This window comes from Nomascus leucogenys, chromosome 12 (genome assembly GCF_006542625.1).
Source record: "Nomascus leucogenys isolate Asia chromosome 12, Asia_NLE_v1, whole genome shotgun sequence".
In the NCBI taxonomy this organism is placed as follows: Eukaryota; Metazoa; Chordata; class Mammalia; order Primates; family Hylobatidae; genus Nomascus; species Nomascus leucogenys.
This window is the reverse complement of record NC_044392.1, coordinates 29374668-29402457: the sequence shown is the minus strand read 5'-3', so window position 1 is coordinate 29402457 and position 27790 is coordinate 29374668. Positions and strand designations below refer to the sequence as shown.

The window sequence follows — 27790 nt, the reverse complement described above, 5'->3', positions numbered from 1 at the left end:
TTTCTTTACAGCCTGGAAATTTCAGAACGAATAGAAGTGTTTGTATCTGTGGGTTTGACACACTACTGAATCACAGAGTCTTTGGAATAATTCTCAAAAGCCATCACTTTCAGCCCACTTTCTCATTCATTAATGCTCTATTTTTCTAGCATGTCTAGCAGAATTTTCTTGAATTCTTGCAGTGAATTGGTGCTCCTTAAATACCTGCTATTTTGGAATAGCTTTGACTTAAATACACTTTCCTTTTCTCCCAGTTGCAAAATGTCAGGGCTGACAACTGAAAGGGCTTCTGAAGATTGTCAGTGTTCTCATATTCAGATAGGTAGCAAAGAATCTGATACATTTGGTGTAGTAAACCCACAAATGTTCATTAGTAAGACTGTAGCCTGATTTATTTCTCTGATTTAGAAAACACGCCTAAAGAAGGAGAGTCTGTCTGCAAGGAACCTTCTGAATTCTTTCTTTTAATTCAAGCTCGTATATATAAAACTCAGATGTCGCTTATGTCATTTACATCATTTATCTCAAATAATAAAAATGGTTCACTTTTTTTGAGCACTACTATATGTCTGACACTGTGGTAAGTGCCTTTTCTGCATTATTCTCATTTGGTGATATCACACCTCCTCTGTCCTATAAAATGTACAATGTGCATATATTACCTCCACTTATAAGCACAGAAGTTAAGGCTTAGAGAGGTTGAGTAACTTCTTAACTAACTTCACTAAAGTCACAAAGCTAATTAGTGACAGAGCCAAGATATAATACAGGTCATCTAATTCCGTAGTAAATACTGTTAATCACTATTCCACATTTCCCTCAAGCCAAAGTGGATTGAGCATTTGGGGTATTCTCTCTAAGTCAGGTGGATATTTTTTAAACTTGTATTTGATGAATGCTGCAAATAGGTGTACAATCCAGTTTTTCTTATAGCTTCTGTGATTTGGTAATTCTCCTACAGATAGTAGAATACGATATTCACAATAATATGAAAAATATAATTAAATTTGACAAGAATTCTATTAAAACAGCAAGATTTACCATCCAGAATTATTTCATTTATTTTTAATTCATCTTTTATCTTAATCAAACATACCACCTTGATGTTATGTGAAGCTATCTTATATGCTACCTTAAGCCATATGCATTCATTTATGAACCCTCTAAAACTATGTATCATGCCCTTTCTATTTTATGTTTATTGCCAGGTAGTTTATAAGTGATTAAAGAATATTGCTAGAAGTTATAATGAATTAGATAGATAATGTTACCATATCACTTTTGATTCATTTGGCCCCCAATGTAGTATGAAAGTATGAAATCTTGTAATTAATTTTTTTTTTTTTTTGGAAACAGAATCTTGCTTTGTTACCCAGGCTGAAGTGCAGTGGTGTGATCTCGGCTCACTGCAACTTCTGCCTCCCAGGCTCAAGTGATCCTCCTACCTCTGCCTCCTGAGTATCTGGAACTACAGGCATGCACCAGTATGCCTGGCTAATTTTTAATTTTTTTGTAGAGACCAGGTTTCATCATGTTGCCCAGGCTGGTCTCAAATTCATGAGCTCAAGTGATCTACCCACCTTGGCTTCCCAAAGTGTTAGGATTACAGGCATAAGACACCACACCCTGTGATGAGAATTTTTAAGAAAAGCCATTTTATCAAATATTTCGTTTAACTAAAACACCTTTAATTCAGAAAGCATGATATCTCTTCTAAAAGTGTTTATATGGATTAAATAGACATAAACAATTGTCAGAGGAAAAAACACAGTACTCACTAACAATAGTATTTGTAGAAATTTTGAAGCCATGGTTAAAAAAAAGAGAAATTTGAGGGAAAATGTAAATACATGCAGTAATAATGCTTTCTTAGTAAAATTCGCATCTTTAGTCTCCCGTCACCTTATTGCTTTGTAAAGAAACATCTTGACCCCAGTCATAAAAGTTACTTAGATTTATAAACTCATTAATGTTTACTAGTAGTTGCAATCTGATTTCTTCTCCTAAACTACTTTAAAAATAGTCTAAGTCAAAAAGCTTTTAAAAACCAACATCAGCTTTATCTCTTACACCTCACATAATACTTACAAATCTTATTAATAAAGCACTCAGGACAATCTGATACACTACAAAATTTAAAATAATACAGAATTGTTTCTAATAATAATTGCATCCTTCTATAACATTTGCCTTAGAATAGTTTTAATTTTTATATAAATGCAGCCATTGTTGTTGATCTTTAAGCAATCTTGACTTAGTTTTTGCCACTTTATAAAATGTAGACAAATCTGATAGCCGAAGTAAGTATCAAAATTAGGGTAAAGCAAAGATAGTTTTGTTTTTTTGCACTTTACATCCTCCAGATTGTCAAACAGGCAACATACACACACATTCTATTTCAGAAGAATGAGAGAGAGAAGTAACAAAAGAAAAAAAAACTCCAGACCCAATGATTATTACTCCAAGAATATAGATCTTTGTCTAAGCAATCTTCTTCTGAATATCAGTAGTTATAGAACTCTCAGTATATTTTTATCATCTTCACAAAGTTATTTTTCTGTAAACTAAAACTTTGCCTAAATTGAGATAAGCTCCTTTAAATTTTAATTTATTTCTTAATTGGGTATGAGCATTTACAGTGACAGAAGAAGTTCTGGTTTTGGCAACTTTGGAAGTAGCTCCCCAACTTTGGGACATGTACGTGTTGTCTGTAGGATGACTCAGCTGTGGTCTGGTGCTATTATCACATATGTTCTATCTTTGAATACTGGAAACAAGAAATTTGCAACAGCCCAACCTAGCAAATTTCTTCTGATTTTGTTTTCATCTTTCCTTTCAACAAAAATTAACTTAAATTTCCTAAAACAGCCTTCAGGTCTTTTTTTTATCTTAATCATCTACTAAGGCTCTTGGGCCCTGGGAATGTCTGAGAAGGTGCACTCAGTAATTCATGTGTAGGAATAGTTGAAAAAGTTATCTTCAGGCCTTTCTGGAGTTCTGTAGTTGGATGTAGGTGACAGTTTTATCAACTACAGTATTCAGTGAACCTCAGGGAAGCTTAAAACCCCTGATTATAGCTGCTCTTTTAATGGCTTCGTTTTTCTTCTGTACTCCAGAAAAAAATGATTCTACTCACAGAATTTTACAGTTGTGTGTGGTTTTTTTAGTTGCTTTAATGCTTTGTATTATTTTTTTTTTACTAAGAAGTTTTTACATGTAAAGCAAGTATAATTGTATTTACATTGAACTTTGAAAGATTTTCTTCCTCATAACGTAAAGGTAAATAAGATCAACTGCATACCTATGCTATTATTTTGCTATGTAGTTTATTATGACCGCCCATGCTGCTTTCATATTATTTGAATTTTATTGCCCCTGCTTTCTCTAGGACTTTATTAACTTTGATATAGTGCATCTATACTCATCCATGTAAATGCTTTTGAAGAACAAAACAATTGACAGATTTTGCTTTACAATATCTGTGATTTTTGTTTCATACCTTTGTCCATCTTTCAATCTTTGTAAACAGACCTAGTTCTTTATTGCATAGACCTTATAATCCCTTAATACCCTGATTCTAAACTGAATGAGCTTTAAAAATGCCTGTTAAACAAATAGTATAAAGGATAAAATAATTTAAAATTTCTTTACAAGTTTTTAGGTGATGGAAGTAGAATTCCTAAAATATAAATTACTCTTGTGTCATTTTCCCCCTAATCTTTAGGTGTTATCTTCTTATAAATGAAACCACGGGGGTTTTTCTTGTGATTATAGTATTTCATTATTTGAGTATGTAAACATTATGACGATGGTTTTACAGAATTAACAGCAGCAGAGGAATTGCTCTTAGTCAAAAACAGCTTTCATCATGATCTATAGCACAATTGTTTTATGTCTGTAAGGCATTTCTCATAGGACTATATTTGGTCATCCAGATAGCTTTTGGAAACACATATTTTGTCTCACAGTATTTGCAGATCACTTTTGGTGGTGGGGTGAGCATCAACACTATCTTAACCATACCCTTCCAGCCTCATCAAATTAGAAGTGAATGATTGGCAGTGGAGAGAGGTTTTCAGTGAAACCATTCTTGATAATGTAGGGCTGGAAAAATTCAAAGGTAGGTTACCATGGTAACAGTGTTTTCATCGTGATGACCTGATTTACTAAGAAAAAGTCTTCAAATAAGTCTATGACACGATTAAATAAGAGATTTAAGGAAAGGGAAAAGACAAAAACGAAACACCTGAAAGACATTCCAGTCAAGCCCAGTGCTTCTATAATAGACGCCCCAAGGTACGGTGAGAATAATTTCTGATTCAACACAATTCCCTCACCTGTTAAAGTAGTAAACCTTTAAAAGAAAGCTTTTAAATTAAAATTTTCAAATTAAAATTTTCAGCTACTTGGGAGGCTGAGGCGGGATCATTGCTTAAAGCCAGGAATTTGAGATGAGCCTGGGAAACATAACAAAACCCCATCTCTAAAAAAAAAAGGCAAAGTTAGCTGGGCGTGGCACGTAGTTACAGCTATATGGGAGGATCCCTTGAGTTCAGGGGTTCGAGACTGCAGTGAGCTATGATCACGCCACTGCACTTCAGCCTGGATGACAGGGCAAGACTCTGTCTCTAAAAAAAAAATAATAACAGTAGTGATAAAAATATGTTTTAAATAACTTAAAACTTTATATAACAGCCTGTTTCTTAAATACCATGCAAATAATTTCGTGAGAAATAAAGTTATGGTAATTTTTATAAATGACTTCACATTTAGAATGCTGGTGTTTTTATTGGTTAAATTGAATTAGATTTCTCAATAGCTATTTTTAAAAACTGCAATAGGAAGGCCTGTCTATTGTATTTTTTAGAAACAAGCTGGTTTCTACAATATTATTCACATTTTGTAAACAGCATCATTGAACCTGCACATAAAAGGTTAAATGTTTGCAGACCATTCTTTTTTGCCTCAGAGATCAGAGACAAATTACTATTTTTATTTTACATTCCCTTGATGAGGATAATGATAAACAGCTGTCATTTCAGTGCTTCGACTGCAAAGAACCTTATTGCAATCCTATAATTTAAACAAAAAAAAGATATAGTCATACACAATATACATACAGAAAAGAGCACAATGGAGAATTTGCTTAGAACTGGGGTTAGAGAAAAGGAAGTGTTGCTCTCTGCAATTACTCACGTAAAAGAAAAATTCCATTTATATGCATTTTTCCCATTCATCTTAGACATTGGTAGAAGGAGCAGTTTACTGCTTTTTTTCTAAAATGAGGAAATAAATCAAACTTGCATACTGAAGTCTGTGACTCCCCGTCATGTCCACTGTATTATCAGAATAGTTAAGATTTGCATGTCACTACATGTCTGCAAGTATTTCCAAAAGCTAAGAAGAATTTCAATTTGTTTTACTGATTATTTACTAAAGCCTCCAAATTTTTTTAATGCTAAGAATTAAACCAGAGTTCTCTATTCACTCTAACACTTTGTTTTCTAATTGCATCTGGTTTCAAAAAGTGAAAGTCAGTGTCTTTTGCTTATTTTGATATGCAAAAAAGTGAAGCATGGCTACATGTTAAAAAAAAGCTGTAAAATGGGGAAATTTAGTGTTTCTATATGAAAATGTGGATGGTAATATGATTTTCCTGGTGTTTCATATTCCTAGAGGTGAATTTAACATGTTATTTATTCTGCTTTTCTCCTTTAGCTCAATTATTTATTTTTTATAACTATCAGTACTTTAAGGAATTTTTCTAGAAAATCTCTTTATGTTCTGGTTTCTTAATACCTAAGAAAAAATTGACTTAAAATAATATTTATCTAACATTTATTGAACAAATTTCAGTTCTCAGAGCTTGAATATATTCTTATATGGGTTGACAGTAATGATCATAGGGACCCCTGTCCTAAGGTTGTGCTACAGATCTATATAAAGTACCTAGCACAGTATCTGGAATACAGTATTTGCTCAATAAATGTTCCTGGGAAGTGGTAGTAGGTTTATGCTGAAATGCCATTACCTGGTACTGCTAAACACAATGGCAGAATCTAAAATCCAAGAATGTTTTAGGTCAGAGAGACAAATGGAATTGTGTTGTATTACAAATGGAGGCTTTATATAGAAGATGTTTTCTTCAGAAAGCTGTAGGCCATCAGCTGTTCTCATTGATATATATGTATATTTCATAATCACTTTATCATCCTCATTATCATCAAGTTGTAGTAGCTCCTAACTCCTCAACTTGGAATTTCTCTGGTCTGTGCTTTCTCTTACAAGTAGGCTTTCCTGGAGGCCCTAAAATGCACTGGAGCCTTAGAAATGTCCTCATACTATTGTCCCAAATCATGAGGTCATGCTCTCAGGACTGGGAAATGAGTTGAGCGTGCATTATTTTAATGTGTTTTTTAGAACAATAAATATTTCTGAGAGAAGCCTATATAAATGATTAGAACCAATTCTATCATTATTGTTGATTTTGTGGCCCATCAATATGCTTTTCACACAAGCATATTGATTCAAAGGAAAGGCTTGTCATTTAATACCCAGTAAAGCTGTTCAGCAGAGTGCTATGCCTAGAACTGATTGGATGATTGAAAACCTGGCAGATCAAAGTATGTACATTTCCAAAGAAAAGCACTTCATGTCTACATGGAAGCAATAAATTATTTCCCCATTTTACATTCATAATTAAATCTTTCCAAATGCTAGAAAGTAGCCAGACCACTAACAATAATACCTGTGTCATGTTCTGGGGCTTAGATGGTTCAAGCTGACTTGAAATGGAGACCATTTGTTCTAAACTGATTTCAATGCCAAGCCCATAGGTCAGCCCTTAATGATGAAGATGCCATTCCAGCACAGCCCCGGTGGATAAGCCAACATTAATTAACTCAAGTCTCATAGTATAGGAAACAGATGCTTTTCTCATGTTGCACAAATAAATTCTTTGTGTATAGATGTGTTCTGTTTTATTCAAAGAATAACAAGTTGGAAGTTATAATTGTAAGTTTTTCACAATGGAGCCTGTCTTTAGTAGTGATGACAGAAGCATGAATTTACATAACAAATTCCAGCAAGTGCATGGAAGAATAAATTATCTTCTATATCTCTTATTTTGGCTTCAGGCCAGCCCTAAAAATTTAGCTTTGAATGTGGGAGGATCCAAATGCTGATCCATCCCAGAGCAGACCTAGAAGTGCCAGAACAATACCAAGGTTATTTCTAATCTATAGAATCCCTGGAGACTCCTCTCAGAGGTTTACATTTGCATCATATGTTTGGATTCAGTTCTTTGTCCAGCTTGCAAATAGCTTAAGATTAGATTGTTCTCTGGAGGTATGTTGTTAGGTACACTGTTTATTTGGTTATTCATCTCAACATTCATTCAGAATTAGAATACTTACTTGCTTTCCCTAGAATGTGGCAGGCTAAAAATTGAGTAATAACTGCAGGTTCCCCCATCTCCTTTCAGAACCAGTGGATGCATGATAAGATAAAAATGTTACCATCTACTGATACAAACTCCAACTATGCTAATCAGAAGTTGATAATCTGATAACGTCTGACATTTTATTTTCTTCTGAGTGAATATGAGATAATCCATGGTTTGTTTCTCTTCTTTTAGGCTGAAAATGATGAGAATGGCCAAGCAGAAAACTTTTCCATGGACCCACAATTGGAGAGGCAAGTGGAGACCATTCGCAACCTCGTAGACTCCTACATGTCCATTATCAACAAATGTATCCGAGATCTAATTCCAAAAACAATAATGCACCTTATGATCAATAACGTAAGTGATTATAAACTACCTCCATTTAACTTCTAACCCATCCAAGTGTGGAAGTTGCACATATTATCTTCAGCTTCTTTGTGTATTTTCTGGATAGTTGAAAGAATATTACCCAGGTTCATCATTTTCCATTACACGTGATATGTGACTGACCAATGAAAGAGAACTTAGGGAAGAAAACTTAAAACTTCTAGCTATAGGACTGAGGTATTCCCTACTGGCTGTCTTCTAGAAGAGTGTGAGTTTGCTCACAATAAAGCAAAACAAAAACACCATAATCCTGGGCATTGCATAAATTAATTGCAAAATCAGCAAAGAAACCAGATGCCCTGGCTCCTAGACTTTGAGACTAAAGGCAAAGGATATATTTGTTCCTATACCCATGCGTGTGCGTGCATGTGTACACACATATAAAATATGTTAATATCATTATTTTCAGCTTCTAAAATCTATGGAATGCTATTTTAACCTGGGAAAGGGCTTATTGCTTTATCCCCTTGGATTAAAAACTCAGTGAATTTTATTTTTCTAAGGTAAGGATGCTATAACCTCAAATTTGAAAATCCTGCTTGACTAGCCATCAATGGGTCTAAATAACCTTTTCAAAGTTATTTATAGTAGTCAGAATATGATACTTAAATTATGTTTGATTTAGTTCTTTTGGTAGTTAACTTTTTACAGTACAAATAATACCACAAGTTATTTGAGAAATAATCTTTTAGATAAGATAGGTTATAATGAGGTGTTTTATAGGGGGCTGTTCTGAATCTTGACAAGTGAGACACTAATAATTTTGTTCCTAGTTATCTTCTAAGGACATCTTTTTATTTAATCCAATGATAAATTATGAGCATTGCTTGTAAGAAATTAAAATTAGATGGCAAAGTAGTAAAAAGAGCCCCAAAGTAGAATTTAGGAGAAATCTGCGTTCTAAATCTGGTTCTGCTACAGACTCTGTTGACCTAAAGTGAGTCTCTTTCATGTGTCTGTTTCCTCCATATGTAAAATACTAATCGTAGTAAGTGTATCAGACTTAGGGATTTATTCCAGAAGATGGCACATATGAAAGTACTGTGAAAAATATAATTGTAAGAAATTAATATGGCTGCCTATTTAAGAACTGTAAACAGCCTTTGTTTATATGTCATGGTTAATTTCAAAATTTTATTTCTAAATACGACAGTCCATTCATTGTCCATGATCTCTGCATTCTTTGACTGTAAGCAACCCCAAGCACTCATGTGAACAATCTTATTTTTAACTAACACTATTTTCATACACGTGTGTATTCAAACAAGGTTAGCTGGATGCTTTGAAGAATCAGCAACAGGTAAGCAATAAATTAGAAATGTGGAAACTAAGAATTGTATTCTTTTGACCAATGGCTTTCTGTGTAACCTAAAGCAAATCATTTCGCCCCTTTGAGTTGAAGTCAGTCTCTTCTAAAACTACACTGAGGTACCTCACAGAACCGTCAGAAATTATAATAAAAGTGGCTATAAGCCATTTAGAAAAATATAAAGTACTAAACAAATATTCTGTGTATTTTTAAAATTACCTTCTTCATTTACTTAAATGAATTCAGGTTGTTTTGCTGTGGTATATCCAGGCACTTGCTTATTTAAACATTTTCCTGATTATGGATCATTTATCTTTTCACTGTTTCACCGAGAGTCATTAGTGCTGCCATCAGTTCAAACGCTGCTTTGCTCTGCACTATATTAAATCATCAGCACAGGAAATAGCACTTCCTGCCTATAGCTGTGAGGAGTAGCTTGACACAAATTAGCTAAAAGGAAAAAAAAACCCTATTGCAAATCTATCCTACTTTCACCTTCTCAAGAAAAACATACACACATGCACACACATGTGCATGCACGCACACACACACACACAGAAAGAAAGAAAGAAATGCAGGGGTAGTTTCCCTCACTCTTCACTGGTGTGTTTTCTTGCTTTAATGAAATGGCTAAACCTCCACCTACAGGATATTATCCTCGGAGGTAAAGTTCTGATAGTTGTCTTGAGAGAGACCTCACATAAGAGTCGTGAGAAAGGAGACTTCAATTAAGATCTGATCTCCAAGGTCAAATCTTGAAGTAAAAACTAATAGGAATGTGGAGAAGATGAAAGTATCATGTAGTGCTGAATTCTTATGAAATTGTGTCTATCTTTGTTTGAAATTTAACTTTTTGTATCTACCAGAAGTTAGTTTTACATATCTAGAATGACTGCCTTTCTTGGGTATTACTTTATGTGCTTTTTAAACATATATAAAAAGGTATAGTTTTATATATAATATAGTTTAAAATTATATATGTATAATTCTATATATGAAAAATATATATCTCTTTTATTAATGTAGTCGTATTCTCGTGGCATCTTATTGTACAGAATGCCCAAGCCTATTTTGTTCACTCCACATGTGACCTGTTGAGTCCGAGGAAACTGAAACAGTGAACACTCAGCACTGTGCCGTCTAGATGTATTGATTTTTTAACCTGATTCAAAGTGAAGAGATCTTCAAATGAAAGAACGAATAATAAAATCACAAGTAGAAAACGAGTCTTTTGACTCCTAATTCTAAATTCTATTCACTTAACCCTGCTGCATCTTTAAATGAGTTTGGATCAAAAAGCTAATTGTTCCTCCAGAATCAATAAATGCCTAAAACAGGGTCCTCTATTTCTTCCTGGTCTATCAAAAGCGGCATTCTGGCCTTTCCTCTTTGAAATGGGAATGAAAAAGAATATATTTCGGCCTTCTGAAAAAGAATATGTTTCAGCCAACGTTCATAAAGTTCAGAATTTGGTGGGCAGTTTCCTTTGAAAGTTTACATTAAGTGTTCTGCCACTCAAGTCTCCATATGGAATTGTTTAAGAAGTTTAAAGCCTAGCAATAAATGCCTTGCCTCAGACATACTGTAAGCCTTTGTCTATTGAAATGCAGCAGCTGTTTCGTTACTTAAACATACCAGGTAACAGCAGCACAAAGAAATAGCAAGTTTATGACAGACGGTCTTTCTAGACAGGCTACAGTCAAAGCAGCAGAGTTTTGCTCAGGACTTTAAAGCTAACACACACATAACACCCCATGGTAAGCCCATTTGGATGGCCTCTTCTCTGTAGCTCACCCCACCAGAAGTTCTCCATCAAAGAATGAAGTGGATCCAGCTTTATTCTAAAAATGTGTTTGGTGTGGCAAAGTGGCACATAATTCTGTTTGAACCTCTCAGCCAACCACATGTTGGATACCCATTATTTTCCACAGCTTATAAATGAAGAAATTGAGGTTCTGAGACATTGACTTGCCCAAGATCACACAGCTGGGGGGTGGCAGAGTTAAGAATGAAATCCAGGTCTTCCCACTCATAGTCTGATCTCACCATTTGAACATTGGATAATGCATGTGACGGGGTTACTCCTACCCCCACAGGGTATTCATGAGTTATTTTCCCAGACGGTTAATTTTACTTGAAGATTTAATTAGGATTTGTTTGAAGGTGAGAAACAATGTTTTAAATCTTTCTCATATTTAAGCAAACCCAGATAATACAAAAGAGAATGTAAACATTCTTAGGAATTTTTTAAAAAAACAAATTTGAAACATAAAGCCATTTCACACTGGAGTGTGTGCTGTAGCCTGCGCCCCTGGACCCCTCTGGAGGTCCACATTTACTCTCCTTGGCCATTGGCATTTTGGTGGAAAATTACTAACATGTGCCCTAGTTTCAAAACTTACTGTAACTTTAATGCGTATGAAGTAAAGTGTTATTTTAAATGTTCATTATTTTAGGGGAAAGTACATCTTAAATACCAGAGCTTTATCCTGGCATTTAAAGCACTGATTTGTTTCCACCAGCCAGGAATTCAGCACACTGCTCAAGAAAAAGATCATGAGTAGGACTCCATAAGTCCCACTCTCCTCTCCCCTGCCCCCACCTCCCATCATCGCTCCCTGCCAAGGCTAACACTCTTCTGCTTTCTTAAATTGTAGATTAGTTTTGCCTGTTTTTGCACTTGGGAATCATATACTATACGCCTTTTGTGTGTAACTTCTTTTCCTTAACATTACATTTGTGAGTCAAAGGATGTTACTTTTTAAAGCAGGAAAACTTCCTTGGTCTTTAGCAGAATTAAATCCCTGGGAAAAGGAATGGAGGACTAAGTAGATGTGAGAGAATTGTGAGATCTCAAAGATCACAAAATTCTAACCAAGCCCCCTCCCCAAAACTAAACAAAATTAAACTTCTCAAATGAATTTTAATACGTGTATTATGTGAATGAGAGGCATCACTGTGTTCCGTACTGTGACCCTCCAATTCTAGAAACAAAGAGATTTTAAGGAAATGGTCTCCTTGGTAACTGAACTGTAGGAAACTGTAGGAATACCCTAGAAATGTCTCTTCTATTTGTGAAGGGTTTAAAATGGTCTCAGTCATAGCAAAGAAGGTTTAAGATCCAAACATATTACGGGTTGCTAGAGAAGGGTTAAATTAAGAGAGGAAAACATGTGGAACGTTTTTAATGACCTCACATTCCTTTACACTGAGCAGAGCGACATGGTGCAGTAATGCCTGTTTATCTAGCCTAGAGAGTTTGAGCTGGAATGAGGTTTCATGTGTGAGAACTTTTACAAACCATACAGAGATGTATAGGTTATAAGGTGTTATAATTAAAAACATAAATATTATTTCAGATCTCAAATTTAAGTATAATCACTTCGTTATGTTCGGTGAAGTATTTTCTAAATGCTATCATCTAAAAGGGATTCACTTGACCCCTAATTGTCATGCAGAATTCTTGATTTAAATATTTGTACCAGATTTAAATGTCTGTATACCACTGGCATACAGACTTCCCAGAAAGTCCCTGAAGTGTCTGGAAACTCCCGGAAGTCCCCCTACCTTCATTCCAAACTCCAATTTTAGTGTCACAAAGCTAGGTTAGCAGAAGGAGAGAAGAGTATCTCTAAAATTTTGCTTAAATGCAGAATAAAATGTTAACCTCTATGCTGTATTTAACTATGTCGCTTGATACCTGTACTATTGCAACAGCTGTCTATTGTTCTCCTGTCTTGATGTACCTAATGCCAATTTAGCCTATGGACAGTAAAAATCACAGCATTTTTTGGAAGGGGCACTAACTGTCTGCTGGGTATCATGCTAGACAACTTATATTCATTCTTTCCCTTAATCCTCACAATACTTGAGGTAGCTCTACCCTTATCCCTATTTCACAGATGAGGAACCTGAGACTCAAACAGTTTACATTATTTGCCCAAGAACAGTAAGTGTTAGAACTAGAACTTAAATCCACAGCCTATGCTCTGAATCCACTGTATTGCACAGTAGGCAAGTTCCAGTGTGTCATAATTGATGTGGAAGATTCAAGGCACATCTTTGATCAGAATGCTGAAACGGGCCCTTATTTTACTTCATGGTTTGACAGTTGATTCTTAATTCAGCTCTGCTTTAAATCTATTCTTGGAAGAATCTTCTTTTAAATTGTATTTAATAGATTCTAAGTGATATTCCAGTAATATGTAAAGTTTCTAAAGAGCTTAACCGAACCAATGGTCAATGCCAGGAAAATTGTCTGGTTTTGAGTTTTGAATTGCACCGTACATGCAAGTGCATATACACACCCAACAGTGGGAGATATGTGCAAATATCCATGATTCCCTGCATACCTGCAAGTACATTTAGAAGTGAATGCATCTTTAAGGAAGGGAATGAAATATTCCTAAAGCCAAATTTGCTGCCTTCCCTCTAAATCTGACTTTCTTTTCTGATGTTTGAGTTTTTATTCTCCTACTCATCCAAATGTCAATGCTTGAGATGTCTTTGGTTGTTCCTTTCTTCCTTGCCCTTCACATCCCAAAAGCACCAAGTCCAGTTCATTATTCCCTTATAATGTCATTGTATGTATCCATTTTTCATACTACTGCATTATTATTAAATGAAACCTTTACCATCTTATGAATGATCTACAATAGCCTTCTAACAGATTTCTTTATTTTCACTACCACCCTTGCAAAGTCTTTTTCAATGTTAGCCAGATTAATTTTCCTAAAACTCTTTTATTGTTTCACTTACTTGCTTAAAAGCTTTTGATGGCCCCTCATTGCCAAGTGAATAAAGTTCAAACACTTCTCCTTGGCATTCAAGGCCTTCGCATCTGCCTCAGGATTCCTGGCCAAACTTACCTTCCACAACTATCATGCATAAACCTCTACTCCACAGAGGGTTTCCTAAATACATCTTGTGTATTAGATTACTTTCACCTTTGAATCACTCTTGGTTTACAAAATATGTACAGAAAACACTTTATTTCACCACAATAAACCTTTGATTCAGCTGAATTTTTTTATTAGTAGAATTATTTACGTTTTGATGCCTTTAAAACATAATGAAGCTATGTGTTTTAGGTTCTTGTCATCTCTGAATTACAAATTTAACCATATCCTAGAAATTTTGAGCATCTGACAGCTGTTCTGTTATCTGCCTGATTTTTTAACAATTAAATATATACTTGCGTTTGGCCTTTCTTAAAGATATTCATGAGTCTAGATAAGAGTTAGCTTTCTCATGTAACAGAAAAACGGAAAAATTCAAACGGTTTATTTTTACTAGGCTTAAGTTAATTGCTGCACTACTGTAAAATAATGGTGCTTAAACAAAAATTTACTTTTTTAAGCACTCAATCGCAATGAGATAATGGAGTAAGGGAATGGGCACTGGACTTCAAGTCAGAAGATTATGGATTCAACTGAATGCTGTGTGACCTATTAGCGCAAGATACTTAAATTCTCGGAACTTGTTTCTGTATCTATAAAACTGGAATACTAATACATGTTTCTTCAGTGTGTGATGAGAATTGTCATATAACTTGTGAAGCCACTAGGTATATACCATACTTCATCGATTCTCACATTCACTTCTTTTTATTTAATATTTCTGAAATGAAGATGCATCTTACACTCAATGGCATCTTGACATCCTGTCATAGTGTGATTGATGGTATTTTTTTTTTGTCTGAATAGTCAGCACATATGATAGTAGTGTTTCTTAAAATCACTGGTGTCTCAGAGTTGATGAGATACAGTAGCTGGTGCTCCCACTCAGTGTTGTGCACCACATTCATCCTCTCCATTTTCATCCTGCAACAAAATGCCCCTCCCCTGAGACTCCCACATAGTGTTCATACTTTAGTTTGTTTTTATATATTAGCTAACTATGCAACCTCATGTCAGTCCCCATCACTGTTAACTAACTTCTACTGTAAACTTCTGGAAAACAGAGTGCATCTCTTTCACTTGTTTATAAATCAACCTGCATAGTTATATAAGATTCTGTATTTAATAAATATTCACTTACTGGTGCTAATTTCACTTTTGAGACAACACTGAAACTTGGCATCTCAATAATTTTCCAGTGATTTTGGTAAAAGCTAGGGAAAGGACTGCGAATGCCAAGGAATGGAAAACGTGTGATTACATCCGTTTCTTCACATCACTGTTTTCTGTTGAAAATACGGCTGCTTACCTCATAGTACCTTCCCTCTTCTATAAGCCAAACAGCTCCAGAAAATACTGTGAAATGCTCACAAAGCCAGCAGGCCCTGTTCTGGTGATGGCTGGGTTTGGCCTTCTTCTACTCATCTCTATCATCCTTCAGTGTCAACAGCCAGAAGACAGAGGGAAACTGTTACTGTCACCAGTACTGGGGATAGAGACAAAACAAAAGTAAACAGACGCTTGGTGCTTCACTTTTCCCAGGGTGGACTTTGTCCAGACTCTGACTGCCACAGCCATGTTTCTACCTCCACTCAGTCACTCATTTATTCTCATTTTTATTTCTCTGTGGTGATCTGACAGGTTAAAGATTTCATAAATTCAGAGCTCCTAGCACAGTTGTATTCTTCAGAGGACCAAAATACTCTGATGGAGGAATCTGCTGAGCAGGCTCAGCGCCGGGATGAGATGCTTCGAATGTACCAAGCCCTGAAAGAAGCCCTTGGGATAATTGGGGACATCAGCACGGCCACCGTGTCCACTCCGGCACCCCCTCCAGTGGATGACTCCTGGATACAGCACTCTCGCAGGTAAGAAGATGGCCCCACAACCCCTGAGCCCTGCCACGCTTGTCCAATATCATTTTCTGAGAGTGCTTTCCTAAACCAAGATAGACCTACAGAAAAAGGGGAAAAGATATTTATGTTCAGGAGTAAGGATCAGATTATACTAACTCCCTTCAAAATGCAGCACAGTGCATCCTCACAATGGAATGTTATATAGTCACTAAAAAGAACAAGACAGTTCTATTAAGTCCTAAAATGAAAAGATAATCCAGTTAATGGGAAGCTTTATTAAAAAAGGAGGTTGTAGGCCCGGCACAGTGGCTCACGCCTGTGTTCCCAGCACTTTGGGAGGCCGAGGTGAGCGGATCACCTGAGGTCAGGAGTTTGAGACCAGGCTGGCCAACATAGTGAAACCCTGTCCCTACTAAAAATACAAAAATTAGCTGGGGGTGGTAGCGCAAGCCTGTGATCCCAGCTACTTGGCAGGCTGAGGCAGGAGAATCGCTTGAATTCAGGAGTCAGAGGTTGCAGTGAGCCAAGATCACGCCACTGCACTCCAGCCTGGGTGACAGAGCGAGACTCCACCTCAAAGAAAAAAAAAAGGAGGTTGTAGAACACAGAAAAGCAATTTATATATAGAGAGAGAAAATATATACTTATACAAATGTAGAATACAGTTAAAAAGGATGCACAAGAAACTTCTATAGTTGTTTCAACAGAGCGAAGGGGTAGGGAGAGGAAAACTTACTTTTCTCCATTTACCCTTTTATCCCTTTGACTTTCATAACATGAATTGGACTTATTCAGTCAAAAAATAATTTTTAAAAAGCAAGAAGTTACAAAACATTTTTAGAGATTAAGTCAGACAGAAAGGAGGAGTGAGCAAACTATGATTTCTCTTTTTCCTCAGGTCACCGCCTCCAAGCCCCACAACCCAAAGGAGGCCAACACTAAGTGCTCCCCTCGCCAGGCCCACATCCGGCAGAGGACCAGCTCCTGCCATTCCCTCTCCTGGCCCCCACTCTGGGGCTCCCCCAGTCCCATTCCGTCCAGGCCCATTACCTCCTTTCCCCAGCAGCAGTGACTCCTTCGGAGCCCCTCCACAAGTTCCATCTAGGCCCACGAGGGCCCCGCCCAGTGTCCCAAGGTAAGGCATGGAGCAGAAATTGGGGGGTGGTGCGCCTTGGTTCTCTTCTCATAGAATGACAGACAAAATTTATTTGAAAGAGAAAATTGCAAAGATCTTATCGTACATGTTTGCAGTTTTCACAATGAACAGAGACCATAGGAAAATTGCCAACCTTGTTATGCCATTTAAAAATCACCTGTGATCACTGAAATTTCTCATTTATCAATTGGCACAAACTAAATAGGGCTAAAGAACACTGGGTCCCAATGAATGACATTTTGGCAGCTATTGGGAGAATTTGAGGGCTTTGAAACAAAAGAGCTATGGAGGATTGTAGCAAGCTGTGTGTTCTACAGGTCATGAGAGTTCCATGGACTAAAGTCTTGCATTCTCCATTACCAAAAGAATTCTAGAAAACCACTGACTTAGAGAATTTTATCCATCTGCCTTCTGAACTGTGATCCTTATACCCAATTTTACCAATTTGCATATAGACTGAATACATCTGGCTGATTGATCTGCAATTGTTTTTTTAAAAACTATACATAGAAATTTTAATATAGGCATGATTGTTGTATACAGTCACTAATCATATATAAGATAGATCACTGTACATTTGAATAATACATGTTGACAATTATAAGTGGATTTTCAGGCTTAATTGTGAAACAATATAGCTAATAAATAATGGACCTAGAAACACACATAGTTGGAACTGTAGTCTCACCTTCATACACTTACAGTCAAAATATACACAATGAATATAATCAAAGATTTTTAAGGTATAAAGTACTAAGGTTTTTCCCCCCTCAAAATCAGAAATATAGAGGAAAGAAAATTAGCCCATATATAAAGTTAATTTTTAAAAAATTCAATTCAGAGAATTAAAATATTTATATACTCCATGAAGGAATATCTGACTATATACGAACCATAAAAACAGATGTGACTTCTACCCATCCCTGAAGCCTGAGCCACCTTGCCAACTGATTATGGCACTTAACGTTTTATTTTGATCTTCAGGTTGTTGAGTGTAATGAAGAGAAGAAGGGGGATCTTAAACTAGTACACAGAGGGTGGTATAGCAAAAATAGGCAGGAGATTTGCAGTCAGAAGACCTGGGTTACTGAAGGTCTTGGGCAACTCATTTAACTCTGAGATGGGAGTTCTTTATCTATGAAACAGGGAGAATTCAATAAGGTTATTCCCCAGATCATATGACATGAGGTATTTGAAATCAGAGTTTGATACACTGTAAAGACTACAGTTGTTACCACTGTTATCATTTTGGTCCTAAGCAAAGAGGATATATATATACACTCAATCCATTTTTTTTCTCTAAATTCAATAGACTTGGCTTATAAATTATTTGGAATGGTGCTAAATGTCTAGTAATAATAGTACTAGCAATAGCCAACATTTATTGTGCTCTCAATATTACTAGGCATTGCCCTAAGAACTTTGTATATACATTTTTGTTTAAAGCTCACAACAAATAGGTTGTTATCCACATTTTACAGATGAGGCAGTGAGGTTAAACAGCTTGCCCAAGGCTACTCAGCCAGGCCCTAGTGGAGCTGGACATTAATACCACGCAGTCTGCTTCCAGAGCCGTTTCCTGACCATGACCCCAGGGTTTTTCAACCTCATCAGTACTGACGTTTTTGTTGTGGGGGGCTGTCCTGTGTATTATAAGATGTTTAGCAGCATCCCTCACCTCTGCCCTCTAGATTTCAGTTGCAGTCCCCAGTTGTGACCACTAAAAATATCTGTAGACACTCCCAATGTCCCTTAGGGGAGTAAAATTCCTCTCCACAGGAGAACCACTGCACTGCAGTATTCAAAAGAATTCCCTTCCATGTAAAACCATGAATTTCAGCATTGAGCCTTGCTACAAGCAAGATCCAATTTATTATTTTAGAAAACCTCAAATTCACTGGGAAAGTGTCTGCCATTGTACCAGGAAGGTATTGAGGCCATTGGAAGAGGAGGAGTTGAGAGTGGGAAGGCTGGAGTCCCATGCAGGAGTTACTTTTGTCTGTCTGGCTATGAGAAGAAACCAGAGCAACCTGGTGGTGCCTGTCCTCGGGAATGAACATGCATGTTCTGCCTGCTTGCTTGACTGCTTTACCTGTGGGTTTCAGATGAGCTAGCTTGCCAGTAACCTTCAGAAAAATCAACTTTTGAATGCTAAGCTGACTTGTTAAGCAGGGTGGAGTTGCCGTTGGTATTTTCCAGCTCGCACGCACAAGGCAGCTGGACGAGAATGAGTAGCCTGAGCTGGATGGCCGGCACATGGGCAGCAGGGCTTAATGAGACTACATTAGGGAATTTATAGGATGACAGTTGCCTTATTTGAAATTTCTAGAATACTCTCAAGTTAGAACCAGACTTTACTTGATCTGGCCATGCAAAGAGTCCCAAATTTAAAACAGAAATGAAAGTACAGGGTAAAAGAGGAAAGTTTGTTGTTTTGTGCTGAGCCTTCAAGTTTCTGTGCTGGTTCAGAGCTTTGGGAGGGAAATCCCAGGGAAGGGGGCTGGGGGCGGGGGTGGGGGGTGGTCACCTGAGAGAGGGCAAGAAAGACTGTCAGGATCCCCATACCTGTTAAATCCAGCTTTAGATGGAGAGTTCTGACCACATAAAGTCTGTTTTTAATAAAAGCCAGAGCAGGAATCCTACCAAATACAAGCCAGAAATGGGGTTTAAGATTTCAAAAAAAGAAAGGAAGGGAGAACGAGAGAAAGAAAAAAATTGAGAGAAGCGCTTGTTGAAACTTCACCTTATTCTGTTTGTTTAATATAGTCTATTTCCCCTCTGTGATTTGCCTCCATTTTCTCTATCAAAAACTTAGAAAGTTGAAATGCCATTATCCATCATCTCTGGGAAAACAACCCTTTGTTTTCAGAGAAGGCAGTTTGATTTTTTTTTTCAAGTTTTTTACTTTCTTAAGGGTCCTTTCTCCTCTTGTATCTGAAACCAGAAACCTATAACATGACAAGACAGCACAAAAGGTGTCCCGCCAGCTCCCTGTTGGGCTTTAATATTACAAAGGCAATAACTGAACTTTTAGAGACAAGAGATTCTGCCATTCAGCATGTGCTTGTGCATAGTTTTCTTCTGGATAATTCACGACTTCATTAGCAAGTTATGATCTTGACTTTTAAGAGCATATATACTTTTATGTTAACCCCATTCAAAGGTAATCAAAGCACTTGCAATTGTACAGAAACCATGAGTGTTCTGCTTTTAAAAAATATATATTATTGTATCTTTCCATTCCAATATAAAAGGAGAGGAAGGAGAGAGGTGGTGGAGTCATTTTTGGCCCAGCTTTTCTCAGCTGCTCAAGCTGTTCTGGTTTATGTGCATGGAGCCTTTCAGTGAGGGAGCTGGAAATATTGAAAACTACATGCCTGTGTTTTAATTAATTCCACTTGAACTAGAAAAGCATCTCTATCCCAAAGAGACTCACTAGTATGTATGCTTCTGTCATTAGTAAGTTGAGTATACACAAATCAGTGATTTGTGGAACATTTTCTATTGCCAGAATATCTGGATTGTCCCCTCCCCTCTCACCTCCACTCAACTTCTCTGAAGGGGCTAAACGCTGTTTGAAAATCCAATCCAGTGTGTATTTACTTAACAAGATGATCTTAGACATCACCACCTCTTTAGGGTCCCTATTCTCTTAATTGAAGATCTTGATCTTCATCAGACATTAACTTTAGAGCTGATGTAACTATTTTCAGATATAGCTTCTTAAAATTAGTTAATTGGGAATCACAGTCTTTGACATTAACAGAACAAATTCACTGAATCCGAGTGTGTTTTTCCAGGCAATAACGAACTCTGGCATTATTTCACTCATTTGTCTTCTTCCCTTTCCTTCGACTAAGCTATTTTGCAATGGTCAAAAGGGGATAAGGGTGGGAGGAAGGGTCTCCAACCAAGCAAGAAGAAACTTTTTTTTTTTTTTTTTTACCTCATCACTCAATATTCAAGTACTTTTTTTGACCACCCGTGTTCACCAAGTATGATGGTGTCTCTTTAAAAAGACAAAACTGAATCATTCAAAAGGATTTGGATTTTACTCCAGCTCATCAAAATGACATAAATACAACATGGAAACCAAGAAATGCTCCCTTGAAGGAGTCTCTGGTGAGCCCCTTAGCGAAGCTGATGTCCCACCCTGCAAGGGCAGCCCCAGAGTAGCATCGAGATTATTCCAGAGTGTCTCACTCATACCCATCCCATGACTTAGGTGGCTTCCTTGACTTATGTGGCACACTTTAAGAGTTTCATCGTAATCCCACATTTTCAGTAATTTATTACAAATCGACCATGCCAAAAGATTTATTAATCCTTCTACATAGGCAACCAATGCACGCACATTCTTTTCTTTGCAAAGACAAAAGCCATTTAATCCTCCTTATAATTTAGTTTAATTCTGTTTTAAATGTTTGACCCTGATGGCCTGCAGTGCTCTATCTCTTTTATGTATTTTACATATTGTTATAACTGACAATTAATATAAAGTCCCTTTCACTTAGGGATAAGATCTCCTTGTTTTGGTTTTGTAGCCAGTCCTCCAAATTTTGCGTAAGGACAAATTCACGATTCTTATGAGTGTGTCTTTGAATCCCTTACATCAAGGTTTGGTGCCATGAAGGATGAAGCTGCTGAGCCCTGAAGCCGTGGGCTAAGGGTACACGGACAATTAAGGAACTTAAGTGACTAGCCTGTGTCTGATTCCCCTGCAGTCATGTACTGAAAACCTCCTGACTTACTCTCTCCTCAACAGCCCTCTAAAAGTCTGACTTCTTTTAGCAGCTGAATGTCATTTGGACAAATGAGGAACTCATCTTGTGACTTCTGATGTCAGCCAGGAGCTTTCTATTTTTCTCACCATCCTCCCCCTTTAAAAAACAAATACATAAATTTATCATTGGGCATTGTGATTTTTCAGGGAACAGTTTTTATTTTTAGCAACTGGCTTTCAAAGCAAGGAAAGATTTTTTTAAGCATAATTACTAAGAATAGAAACAACTTTGAGGTGTTCTTTTTGATTCTTAATATTTAAGGGGTGTCATTTGTTTTGAAGTCTCTAAATGTCATTAATCATTTGTTGCAGGTTTAATATGAGTTGTCATGATCCTTAATATACTTTAATGAAAACAGAATTTTTGCCACATGCTGTTCATTAAAGAAAATGTCCAATTTAATGTAAGTCCCTCAATTAAAAATCCCATCAAAAGCCTTGTTCCAATTTAACCATGATTCTGGCTATAACACAATTATTTCATGGGGTGAATCAATGGTTAATGTCAAGGTTTTTAATTCTTCAAGTCTTGGTTTCAATCTGGTTTAAGTGAAAGTAAAATTAGTTTGGTGGTTTCCTTCTTGAGTCTTGCAAACTTGAGTCTACTTTACACAAACATCTCCATCCTGCCACGGTTCGGATGACTGGCAGTCTGTTTAGGCGAGGCCCAGAAACAGAATGCAAGTCTTGTAAAAGTCAGAATCCGGGAGCTTTGCAGATGTGTGAAGGTAGCCTTCAGATTGCCTCTCTGTTTTCAATGTGTCCCTTATCTCACTCTTCCAAACATCCTATGTTGTAAGAGGGTAAAAGGAAAAGGAAAATAAGAAAGGATCTACATAAGGCAAAGTACAAGTAACATAAATGCAGACAGGCAGCAGTAAATATAACAATATGCTGCTGTTAGCCCAGTGGTAATGGGCATTAAGCTAACCAAACACAACTGCTTCCACATCCCATGACAAATAATAGCAAATAGCTCTGTCATTGTTCTCTTTGGGGCTCTAAATTGTTGAAGCTTCAGCCATTGCAGGGAAAGCCTTCCTGAGTTTCAGGGGACCCAGCCCTGCCCTGAGTTTCACCTGACTCATAGAGGAAAACAGCCAAGACAGGAGTCTGGCAGAGAAGCCACTGGCCAGTGAAAAACGCACAGTAGAGGATTATTATTCTTCCTGTGACCAGTCAGCAGCAAACTGTCACCAGTTGGAATCTGCTGAATGTTCCTATATACAAGTTAACGTTAGCTCAAAGAAAGGGGGTTAAAAAAAAAAAGGTTTGCCCAGTGTAAGCAGATACAGACTTGTATACGACACACAAACTAGTACTTCTATTTCATCACTGCACTTCATTGTTTCCCTCACTGTAAGAAAAGAATGATTTTTACACGGAAACCTTCACATTCAGACAGTTCTTGTTAGTTAGTTGTTAGTTCTTGTTTTAACGACTTCGATGAATCATGGCATGACATTGTTCATAGCTCTTTCACCTCTAAATTTTATCTAAGCAACAAATTAGAAGAAAGGACTGCTGGGGGACTTCTTCCTTCTTTCTGTGAAAGATCAGAAGCAATTTTTTTTTTTTTTGAGGCGGAGTCTCTATCACCCAGGCAGGAGTGCAGTGGCGTGGTCTCGGCTCACTGCAATCCCTGCCTCCCGGCTTCAAGCGATTCTCCTGCCTCAGCCTCCTGAGTAGCTGGGATTAGAGGCGTGCACCACCACATCCAGCTAATTTTTGTATTTTGAGTAGAGATAGGGTTTCACCATGTTGCCCAGGTTGGTCTCGAACTCCTGACCTCAGGTGATCCACCCACCGCAGCCTCCCAGAGTGCTGGGATTACAGCCATGAGCCCCTGCACCAGGCCTAGAAGCAAAATTTAAATAACGTTTACTAGAGTTGCTTTAGCCAATAAGAGCCAGGAAATTAAAAATGAAAATGTAAATGCTGCATCTTTCACTCAGAAATGTGCCTTAAATGCCTACCTCCAGCAATGTAAGAAAAACATTGAGGATTTAGCTGAGAGTTTGATGGCTTTTGCTTGCCTGTCATAACTTTATTGCTGCTCAAAGGTAGAATTTTAAAACACTCGACATTGAAATCCTTTAGCTTACCATTGCCAATGTATTGTAAGTGTTGTCTGGGGGAACCCCTGAATCTAAACATATATTTACACCCTTAAGTTGCCAAATTAAATCCATCTGGCTTACCAAATGCTGTTGCCAAAAGACTATTACACTTTTGGTGTAGCCAATATCTTAAATGTGGGGGATGGGAGGGCAGTGTTGAAAGGCACTAGATTTGATAGAATTTACATGTGCATTGATGCCACATTAAGTATTTACATCAAGTTTAGATCCCATGTCAACTCTGACCAAGAAAGAATTCCTACACAAGGCAAAAAGTCTAAAGCCACTAGGTATTTGGGCAGTCTCCTCATGGCACTTTTTGCCCTGTGGCTGCTTTTCAGGCATCACAACCGCACAATAGGCAAAACCACAAATAGCAAATACTCTAATTTCTTGAATTATTTTTTAACTATTCCCATAAACACTAGGAAATGCCCACTCCTGTTTTCTGGTCGAAGTTATCAGCTCATGTGAATCATATAAAGAATACATTCCACCCAAGGACCTGAAAATATGTTAAGTCAAAATTGCAAGTAGCAAAATTCGCAGTCACTCATAATCCATAGCAAGGTAGGGTCTTCCTAACTTCAGTTGCTTAGAGACATGTAAAATTCCAAATGTTCATAAAGTCGACTTTTTCTCCTATTGGGAATTAATTTAAACATTAGAAAACAGGAAAAGGTATAAGCACTCTTCTTAAATGTGCAAGTTGATATGAAATTTAGAAATATGTCCCATTCCTTCCCTGCTTCTTTGGTAGAAGGGCTAATGTACCAACTAAGAGAGAGAATAAGCTATAAGTCTGGATAGCCACAAACTAAATACACCACCACAGGAGAATCCCTCAGCTTCTATGGTAATTTTGAAACTAAGAGAAAATAAGACAGTATGAGAAGGCATTATACTGCTTTAAATATGACTTGGGAAATGGTCTTATTTTACAATCAAATATACCACTTGCTTTCATCATGTAAATATTACCAGTATTTGGTTTCAGATTTTCATAAGGTAACATTATCTAAATTTACTGTTCATCTGTATACTTAAATATATAACATTCATTTGCAGTATTTCATTTATCTCAAAAGATTAGTATATATCTCATCTAGAATGAGACCTCTTATGAGAATAGGAGATGAGAAAGACTTTTAAAGGCATTTCGCAGTCCAGAGAATCTGCAATGAAATTATTCCACTCAGGAATGGGTATTTATGTAAGATACATTCTGTACCATGTGTATTTTTTTAAGGTTATATTAGGATTATTCTCAAAGCCAATTTTAAGAGTGAATGAAATTTTTCCCTTAAGTAAATCTACCATTAAGTAGTATCATGCTCAAAGACCTACACCAGAAATTCTGCCCCACTGCTCTCGCTATAATACCATTCACTGAGGAAAAGCTGTAAGAACTGAGGAAAATGTCTACTTACTTTTTAAAACAACAAGAATTGCTTTTTGCTTCTCAGTAGTGTTGGAAAATATTTTAATAATTAAAATAATAAAACTTCATGTGAGGCAAATTCCACCTTAATTATTGCCCGTTGGGGTGGAAAAATTAAGGAAACATTAGTAAATGTGTTAACCAGAAAAACCACTGCAGTAATTTCCCGCCAAATACCTGGGTCTAAAGTCAAAATAAAATCTGTGGTCTGCATATGATTTGTATGAAAGCAGACTTATAGTTTTAGCTCTAACAATAGTTCCACTTAGGACTAAGATGAAGGGACCAGAAAAACCCCTGTGACTCATCAGTAGACTGTGATTAGCTTACTTAAATGTTCTACAGTTCAGTTCGGGAATCTTTCTTTAATGAAGGATATTGATATAATTGCTTGATTCATTTTAGTATTTCAAACACTTTAAATTAATCCATCACTATCTTAATAATTAATGCATGAAAACTCATACTTACATTGAAAATTCATTTTAAAGCACAATATCTTTGAATAAACACATTGAAATAGTGTTTCTGGTGTTTGCTTAAAACTTTGGTGTATAACTGATTACATCTTATAGATTTCTTTTTTTTTTTTTCCTGGTATTTTCCTCTTCTAACTTAGGACCTTTTTGCCATATGCGGCTATTTGATGTATATTGTTCAGTCACGATCTTCTAGGTGACTGAAAAACGCATGGAGTTACTCATGCCAATAATTATTGCTACTGAATTGTTCCGAAGTCTCCCTTCCCGCAGAGAAATAAGTTTCAGTAAAATATTCTAGAGGATTACAGTTTATCTTTGCAGTTCATAAATACTTTCATAGACTCCATTGATATTCACAGTTTTCAGTTAGAATGTGATTTTTATCGTAAAGTTTGCATTTATATTTCTTTTCTGTGGATTGCTTACCACTTATTAAAATTAAAATGCATTTTAAGGTGAAACATTATGTACCTAGAATACTGAAGGTAGCACTGACCATTGTCTTTAGCTCAGAAAGCAATGTTGAATTGGAAAAGCAAGATTTTAGAATATTCCACTTTACTGCATTGCCATTGCACCCTAGTCCTTCTGATTTCCCTTGTCTCCCAGATGATCCCTACGCCCAATTATACAGAACAGTCTTCCTCTAGTTACTTACATCGAACACTTGCCTGCTAGCTGTGTTTGGCAGGCCAGCAGGATGAGGTAATAATCAGAAGAAAATGTTCTGGTTTATTGGCCTCGTCCACGTACAACATTATTCAAAACAGTTCTCTGTGGGTGAGAACAGAGTTGCTTTGAGATCCCCTGGTCTAATGTTCTGTAGTAGTGAGGAGGAACAAAACTGTAAACTTTTTTGATCTCTTCTAGAATAATGGTAAGATAAATGATATCTGCTTGGCCCATCCTTTCAGTAATGTTTACAGGCAGTTAGATGTATGTGAAAATTAGAGCCTTTCATTTATGAACATTTTGGCTTTACTCTTTCCAAGTCCAGCCATCTTCTTAAGTACAGCCTCCATGGTCAGTACAGCAGTGTTTTCCTGAAAGCATATTTTGTGAACAATTTCTCCAGGATGATGGTAGTTTTTGTAAGACAGATGCCTAAAAGACATATGGTTTTCATAGATTTTCCGTCTAGACTAGCTTTATTTAGTGACTTTTGGTCTGAATTGGTCTAGTTAAAGTTTCTGTAGGAGCTTGTATAAAAATTTAAAATATGGGCATACCATTAAGGTGTAAAACAAAAGTTTGACTTCTTGTTGGCAAGAGATTAAAACGGATTGGTTGAAAATTTCCTTCATGTTAAGTAATTCTGATCATCTTATATGCCTACTCATCCATTCCACCCCTACAACACTGTCCAAAATGGAAAGGCTTACCCTAAAAATCCCGTAACTGTTAAATTCATATACTCCTCACTGTTCCTGAGTAAATTCTTTGTGTTCCAGTTTATGTATGTGTGTTAGAAAGCCCTAATTCTTTCTGCAGACTCTTTACATGGCCCAGGGGACATATTATTCTTTACCCTTTTAGCACCAATTTTTACAAACACAGCATTTCTCTCATTTAAAAAAAAGCATCTGACAAGCCACTGAGTAGAAGCGACTGAACCTTTAGGAGTTTCATAGTGCCTTCAACCAACAATGAAAATTCTGTTTTTCGATGCGTTTCAAATTCTTGAGCCAGTGTCAAAGACTCATTTAGAAACAATACGACATGTTCAGAGGAAAAGAATTACATCTAGTCTTGCCCAGAAATCATCCTTTTGCTCCCTCTTTTGTAAGAGCTAATACTGCAGACCAGTCCCATCTTAACTGCATCAGAAAGGGGAGGCTCGTGGAAGGGAGGAAATGTGGGCCGTTCTGTCTCCACGAGTATCATTGCTTGGCTTCCTTGGCTCCTCACGAAGCA

The 27790-nt window shown here is 36.8% G+C and overlaps 1 protein-coding gene and 1 long non-coding RNA gene across 9 annotated transcripts in view; one reads left to right on the top strand and one right to left on the bottom strand.

The window, feature by feature from the left end:
- The window catches only part of DNM3 (dynamin 3), a 600443-nt gene that overhangs the window by 553945 nt on the left and 18708 nt on the right, over positions 1-27790 (top strand). For 6 of the 8 annotated variants that reach the window (XM_012511535.2, XM_030823969.1, XM_003258880.3 and 3 more), the window contains 3 exons: positions 7637-7801; positions 15680-15906; positions 16793-17029. In XM_012511535.2, coding sequence (XP_012366989.1) covers positions 7637-7801; positions 15680-15906; positions 16793-17029 — 629 coding nt within the window. Of the gene's footprint in view, positions 1-7636; positions 7802-15679; positions 15907-16792; positions 17030-21667; positions 21808-27790 lie in introns of those variants that run through there. The other 2 variants (XM_012511536.2, XM_030823970.1) reach the window with 1 other exon arrangement.
- On the bottom strand, positions 20977-26646 carry LOC115837606. The gene is made up of 2 exons (XR_004032607.1): positions 23591-26646; positions 20977-22621 (listed from the first exon to the last, which is right to left on the bottom strand). It is a non-coding gene; the product is annotated as an uncharacterized LOC115837606 (long non-coding RNA).